Source organism: Parasteatoda tepidariorum, chromosome X1 (assembly GCF_043381705.1).
Source record: "Parasteatoda tepidariorum isolate YZ-2023 chromosome X1, CAS_Ptep_4.0, whole genome shotgun sequence".
In the NCBI taxonomy this organism is placed as follows: domain Eukaryota; kingdom Metazoa; phylum Arthropoda; class Arachnida; order Araneae; family Theridiidae; genus Parasteatoda; species Parasteatoda tepidariorum.
Genome location: NC_092214.1, coordinates 18,161,985 through 18,169,729, shown reverse-complemented (window position 1 = coordinate 18,169,729; position 7,745 = coordinate 18,161,985). Strand labels below are relative to the sequence as shown.

At 27.6% G+C, this 7,745-nt stretch overlaps 1 protein-coding gene across 1 annotated transcript in view; it reads left to right on the top strand.

Annotated features, from left to right (window-relative positions):
* The window catches only part of LOC107455467 (calcium-activated chloride channel regulator 1-like), a 44,503-nt gene extending 36,758 nt beyond the window's left edge, over nucleotides 1–7,745 (top strand). Inside the window, exons 11-13 of the mRNA XM_043040301.2 lie at nucleotides 1,265–1,426; nucleotides 3,956–4,252; nucleotides 6,661–7,745. Coding sequence (XP_042896235.1) covers nucleotides 1,265–1,426; nucleotides 3,956–4,252; nucleotides 6,661–7,382 — 1,181 coding nt within the window. The 3' untranslated portion in view covers nucleotides 7,383–7,745. The remainder of the gene's footprint in view (nucleotides 1–1,264; nucleotides 1,427–3,955; nucleotides 4,253–6,660) is intronic.

The window sequence follows — 7,745 nt, the reverse complement described above, 5'->3', positions numbered from 1 at the left end:
TTTTGAATTTGTTATTATCTCTGCAACACCTTGTTTCTTTGAAAAAATTATAAGGTGAGTGTTTGTATTTATATGTTTGAAGTGGAATTAATTGCATGTAACAGTTTTATTTTTCTGACTGTGAAACAGAGAATTCAAAATATAGTTATTGAAGTTACGTTTTATTATTTTTTTAAGCATCATAGCATAATAAAGTACTGAGATGAGGGGGTGTTTATTCACTGGATCACCAAACGATGAAAAACCAGTGAAGGAACAAGTGTTCCTTTACTGTTTTTTTTTCTAAGTCAATGAAAATAAAAGATAAACTTCAATTTTCTTGTACATTTAGTGATGTTCCACATCAAAAGTATGTTAAAAATACGAAAAACAACTTCTGACCAGTGAGAGAAACAGGCATGTTCCTTTACTGGGCATAGATTTCCCAGTGAATGAGCAGTATGTGTTAATATGTTGACACTTTAATTTTCAATTCATGATTACAAAAAAAGGTAAACATTTTCCAAGTATTTATATGTTATAATTTCAAGAATAGGCTTGTTTTTGAATATTTTTATGGCCTATAAATTCATAAAGAGCATTAAAAAATAACCAAAATTAAGTGTTCCTTTACTGGGTATTCATTCACTGGTAAGAGCTGTTCCTTCACTTGGTCTTCTTACTACTTGTTATTTGAGCCTCCAAAACTTTAAAACAGTATTATGTAAGTTCTCTACAATTTTTTTACATAATTTGCAATTAGTAAAAAATATTTTGACACTGTCATTTAACTAAAATTACGAATTTTGAAAAAAATATGGCTTTTTAAAAGGCAAGCGAAGCTTAAGTATTCCTTCCCTGGTTAGTTTACCCTATATTTTTAAAATTCTTTTCAAAATCGAAATCATTATAATATGTAAGACAAAAAGAAACAAAAACATTATAAAATAAACTTTGCTAATTCAATTTATAAGTAAATCACAAAAATGGGATTAAAATCACCCCTAAACAGCGTTTGTATGAAACTGAAAAATGTTCCTAACGTAAATTATTTAACAAGAACTCTAAAAATACATATTAGAGATGGTAATCATGGAAAACCTTAACTTTAAAAAAATAACCAAGAATGTCATGATTGAACACTTAGGTTAATAAGTTTTTTCTTTATTTTTTTTAAAAATGCAGCATTAAATTTTATAAACAGAGTAATTTCATACATGGAAATTTTTAAAAATTTCTCTTATATAGTTAAGAACTATATAAAAAATATTTTTTGAAATTTTAGGAGCTGATGTAACAGAAAATGATGGAATTTATACTGGATATTTCACACATTTCAATGGAAATGGTCGATATGCTGTGATAGCTAGGATTTCCAATGATGGTCAAGCGAAACTTAAGCAAGGCATTTTATCCTCTGGTTCACCACCAATTCCTGTACTTAAAGGTAACATTTTAGATTTATATAGGTTTCGGCAGAATTAAGATTAGCTATATATATATANATATGGCAACCACGCTCAAGAAGTTCTGGTTTTCAATATTATAGTTCTTATTATGGATATCACCACAAAACAATATATATGTATATATATATATATATATATATGTAAATACACACGCACGCACGCACACATTTCAAGCTAAACTCTGATGTTCCATATACTTAGGCTATTAGGGGTACTAGAGTGTTTTTACGGGTAGAGTCTACAATTTATTGACTGTTGGGAAAAAGGGTCCATTCCCAACAACGAAACATGGTTAAACATTTTATGCTTTTTAACAACTATTATTAGTATCAAAACTTGCTCACTACTTTTTCATTCCCTTCCTCTTATTCTTTTATAAACTGAATGGGTGTGATGGCGTTACCGCGAAGTCATGGGGTTCGATCTTCAGTGGCGTCTTGTCATCATTAGATTGATGGCTACCAGCTTGCGTGGGTAGTCTAGATGACCTGTGCATAATTTTGACCACGTTACCACAGCCATGCATTTGGTCTCGATGTTGTGGGGACTTTTTGGTTTCTGATATAATTTTACGGACAGTGTCAATTTTTTTCCTAAGGTGATTTTTTAGTAATTTTATGTACAGTGTCTGTTCTTTTAAAAAAGATCTTTCGCATAATAATTGTTATTTTACGGGCAATGCTGCTTATTATACAGGCTGATCCAATATTTGCTACGATGCAAATTTACGGGTAATTCGTAATTTAGGGGCTTAATATTCTTTTACTGGCTTTGCAACGAATTCTGATGTTAGTTTTTGTCCGTAATTTCCTGTTTGTTTGTTTTCTTAAATTGCATCCCATTTAAAACAATCCGACTTTCAGTCCCATTTTCAGTTCATTTTTGTTCACTTACAATTTTTTTTTTCATAAAGCAATTTTTAGTTTTACAAAAAAAAAAAAAAAAAAAAAAAAAAAAAACGAGTGTATTTAAAATTTATTATTCCTTTAAAATAATTAAGGAATAATTTAAATTTTTTTTGTAGTTCAATTTATTAAAAAGATAAGTCAATTTATAAAAAGATAAGTAAAAAGATTTTTTTACGTAAGAACAATTAAATACAAAACGAGAAAAATTAAACATGGTTATGTTAGAAAAAAAGATTTTTTTTCATATCTTTACCTGCTTAAAATTTTGTAAAAATAAAATGCCATTAAAATAAATTTGAACTTAAACCAGAAAAAAATAATTTTTTAGTAGATCAACTCAAATTCCAGAGTTCTTGTTAGCTTTTTTAGTTAAAATATTTTTGAAACATTTCCATGTTTTGGAAAATCAAAATTAACATCACATTTTGAAGAAAAATTAAAAAATTTTTTCAAACCACCCTTTCTGCTAATTATACCGTATTAATTAATGAATTTCGATTTTAAATATGGAAAAATTCGATCTGAATTTAGATCTGATTTAGATCTGAATTAATATTTTAAGAAAAGAAAAAAACGAAGTTAAGCTTTATGATTGCTTAATTCACGAGCTGTTGAACCAAGTGAGCAAATTTTTAAATTTTATAATTTTTGCTTTTTATAATTTGCCATTTTGTTTTTACTACAAGTAAAAACTAAGTTCTATGCAAATCATTAATAGTTTTCTATATCATTAAAAGTATCTGTTAAAAATTCCCTTAAGTCTGCAAATTAATCATGAATTGGCTTGCAGTCGGAAAGAAAGACAACGAGAAAAAATTCAATTCTGTGTTCGTTTATAAATAGCGCCAATATTTTTTTCAACCTCAAATTCGCAGCTGAAACTAAAATTAAAAATTGATCAATGATTGGTAAACAGTCTAAAAGCAATAAAACAGAAAATGCATTCTATTATAAATTAGTAAAAACTGAAATTCTTAAAAACTCTAGTTATTGAGTGAAATTAAATTTTTGTATTCACTTTTGCAAACTGCAATACATTTTTTTAACTGCAATAATTCTTGAATTTAAAGCTAAAAGTAAAAAGCAGTTGAAATGAAATTAAAAAGTAGCTTGAAAGAAGAAAATGGTGTAATTAACAAAAATCAAGGATTGTGAAAAATGAAAGCTTTTTGCCGGTTTAATGCCGCTATTTTTTTCCCGGGGCAATAGAACTCAGCCATAGTTAAAACTTCATTTGAAAAAATACTAATAACTGTTAAAAAATATTGTGTTAGAAAACTTTGTGCGCACTTCTTTTTGTTTTGCAATTGACTGTAATTTTTTTTAAAGAGAATCTCATTTAGAGATTTAAAGCTAAAACTTGTAGCAAATTGGGAATCAGCAAGCAGTCTTAATAAGATAAAACCTAATTTTGTGGAGAAAAATTCCGAAATTGTCTAAAACTTTTATAAAAATAAAGGTATTTCAACTTTTAACATTTTAACTTTTATAAAAATAAAGATATTGCACCAAAAAAGAAGAAAAAAAAATCCAAATTACAAAAAAATCGACATATTTATTTAAACTCAATAATAATTATTTTTATAAATTTTTTATTAGGATCTTCTACAGATGAATCTCCACCCTTAAATGAATTTGCTCCAGAAAATTTTGAGCTGGTACCGAAAAATGAGAGCAAACGAGAAAAAGAGCTCAACGCAATTCCTGCCAATAATTTCGATCGATCTTCGAACCCAGGAGCCTTTCGTTTAGAGTCTTGGACACAAGATGCAGGGGATCTTATCCCTCCTGGAGACATTTCTGATTTATCAGTAGTTAATGTCGAGACACTATATGATGAACATAGAGTAACACTTCATTTCACTACTCCCGGAGATGATATAGACGTCGGTCAAGGTAAATATAGAAAAACTTAAAAACCTTAAGTATCAGTATATCCTATCAGAAGTTAATGCCGAGACATTAAATGGAGAACATAACAGCAATACATTGTTTCCTCCCTCCTGGAGATAATATAAAAATCAATCAAGATAAACATAGAAAAACATAACAATATTAAGTATCAGTACATCGTATCAGTAGTTAATGTAAAAATAATAAATGAAGCAAGAGCAATACATTCCTGTTGCAAGAGCAATACAATGTTTCCCCACTCCTAGAAATGATATAAACGTTGGTCAAGATAAACATAGAAAAATTAATATCAGTTTATTTTATCAGTAGTTAATGTCGAGACACTAAACGAAAAACATAGAATAACACTTCATTTTACGATACTTGGAGATGATATTAAAGTCAATCAAGGTAAATATAGAAAGGCATAAAGCATTAAGAAAAAATACTTTTTTAAATCATTTAAACATATTATTTTGCAACACACAAAACTATGTGTTTCAGAAAAATGTAACCTTCATCCCCAGATGGAAGGAGTAATAGAATCACGTAGTATAATGTTGTTATAAAAATAGCAATTTTGTAAATTATTTTTTTACCAAAGAGAATATATGCGTATTAATTGTTTAGTTTAGGAGTTAATTTCCTTATAATTTTATATAAATCCTAAGAATCATCTAAATCTATGCAAATTTATTCAAATGATTGTATTAATGCCTGTATTCCATAACATCCATAACAACTTGCTTTGAATGAAAAAACAATTTTATCAATAAAAACTATATTTTTATGCCTCATTATACAGGGTTTTCCGTAAAGGCAATCCTTATATATTTTTCGAATCTTTGACAAAAATAAGGTCAAAAATAATCACATTAGGGAACTCAAATTGATATTTAAGCGAGAAAAAAAAGAAACAGTATCGAAATATAAGAAATCACTAGAAAGAATGCCGAAACTTGAAATATCAAAACCAGTTTGATTGCCGGAGGTAACAAATTGCAGTGGGAAATCAAATATTAGAAAATTCTCCAAATTTTTATCAGGTACAGAAAAGAGTTTTTTTATTTTTACATTCCAATATCTTTATTACGATAGCTTTCAAAAGCGTTTTTGTTTCTTTTTCACTTATTTATTAATTTTCAGCACTCAATGTACAATGCGCAAAATAAAGTACAGAACACTTGAATAACTTTTGTTCTAGTAATTAGAATTTCACGCACTAAGATAAAATCTTAATAATTCAAGGGGTTTAATATTGTGCTAAATAATTTGTGCAGCCAATATTTCATGTTACAACTATTTTATAAAAACTACAAAAAAAATTTCCTTCCTCTGAATAACCATATATTTTTTTTAACGGATTACGATTCCTTTTTCCCAAAAATATAAGGAGTAGCAGAAATCTGAGAAATATGGTTTGGTCTAAGTTTGGTCTAAGGAGTGCTCGAAAATTTGGAACCCTTATTGTTAATTTTAATTTCTGCGTTTTTTGATATATCTTTGGAGCTATTTAAGCTAATCTAAAGATTTACATATAATTTCACATTTTGATTATCAAAAGATAATTCCAAGCAAAATATGACATGTCATAATTATTTATTATAGCTTATTTTAATAATATTCCAAAAACTTTGAATTGAAAATAAGGCTAACTTTTTTTATCATTTTAAACTATGGTGTTTTAAAAGGCAAAATATGAAATTTACAGAAAATTGGTCAAAAAGCTATTGATAATTTAAATTTTAAAAATACGACTTTCTGAAATTTTATTATTCAAAAACTATTCTATGGATTTCGTTCATATTTTGTATTTCGCCTTTTAAAATTACTTAAAATGATGTAAAAATTAGTAAACCCGACAATTAAAAAGTTTTAATAATGATTAAATTAAATAATAAAATATAATAAATAATAAAATATAAAATAAATAATAATATAAAATTATATTTAACGTGAAATTAATTTCTATTGAATGCTTGTACGCAGAATGATACTTTTCAACTGAATATTATATTATTTAATATTCTGCGTTAATAATAAAACAATATTCAATTTTCTATGAAATTAAGCAAATGCAAAAACAAAAATTTTTTCTGTAAAAATGCTAAATTTAGTTATAATACAAAAAGCATGCGTTTGATGTGTTAAAGCAACTGATGTTTTAATGGAAGAAAACTCAAAGCAATGTCTTAGTGATCTTAGAAAAATCGATTTTAGGAATTATAGCAACAGGAGAAAATGCACATTTTCTCTTTAAAAGCGTTTTATTAAATTCTAAACATATAGATGATCATATCCTGTTTTTGAGACTTGTTTTTTTATTCCTTTTTTGAATATCACTTAGTTAAATCTTCTAGTAAGTTTTTCTATTTATATGTTTAAAAATATATATATTTAACTTTTTACAGTGACAGCTCTTGAAATGAAAGCAAGCAACAATAAAGAAGATCTCATTAAGTATTTTGAAAGCGCTACAACTGTAAATGAGTCGGACGTTATTAATGGCTCACTGATACCTTTGTCTCCTGGGAAAAAAGCCTTTTTAACTATTAGAGTGCCTGATATCTTAGTTGTAAACACTTCTGAAGATTTCAGCATACACTTTGCTATAAAAGCTCGAGATAACAATGGATCCTACTCATTAAAATATAATATTGCATCTGCTTATTTTGGCAACCTCATCGAAAAACCAGTTGAGGAAGAGGAGGTAAAAGAAGAACCCAGTTTAGATAAAGAAATAAAAGAAGAAGTAGAAGAGGTTACAACTGAATCACTCAATGGAACACAGGCAGGGCGCAATTTTGAAGAAACAGAAGAACCAAATTTAGATGAGAATAAAACTGACGAAAGTAACTATGAAATAGACAACGAAGATTTCCAATCAGAAGAATTGACGACATCTAAAACAGACAATGAAGCGGACAGAAAAGAAGAGCCGAGAGTTCAAGAATTTGCTAAGCAAGTAAAAGATGGTAAACGAAATAAGTCGTTTTTGTGGTGGCCTGTTGTGGTTGGTGTGGTGCTAGCACTTACGATAATAATGATAGCTGTATTTATAGCTGTCATTCTCATTAAGAGATCGAAAAAGAAGTCTTATATCTCAGTACGAAGTCACAGCCAATCTTGTTAAACATTCCATTTTTATCAGACTTTTCATTAACTTCAAAACTGATCTTTGTTTTGGAAAGTGTACATTTTTTTTAATCAAAAAATAAGCATTTTAGATATTATTTCCTTCTCTTTAACAGATTAATCTTTTGAATAATTCTTAAATATGGTTGTAATATTTATTCAACTGATCAATGAGAAAAAAACCTATCTTCTCCGCACAAGTAATATGTTAAAAAGTATGCAAAGGCTTCATTTTCAATTATTTGTCATCATTAAGCTAAATTTGCAAATGATTATGTTTGCAGTTGTGATAATTTTATAATACTATTTGCTTGGTGTAAGATTAAACTATGTGAATAAAATGTTTTTATTGAATTTTAAA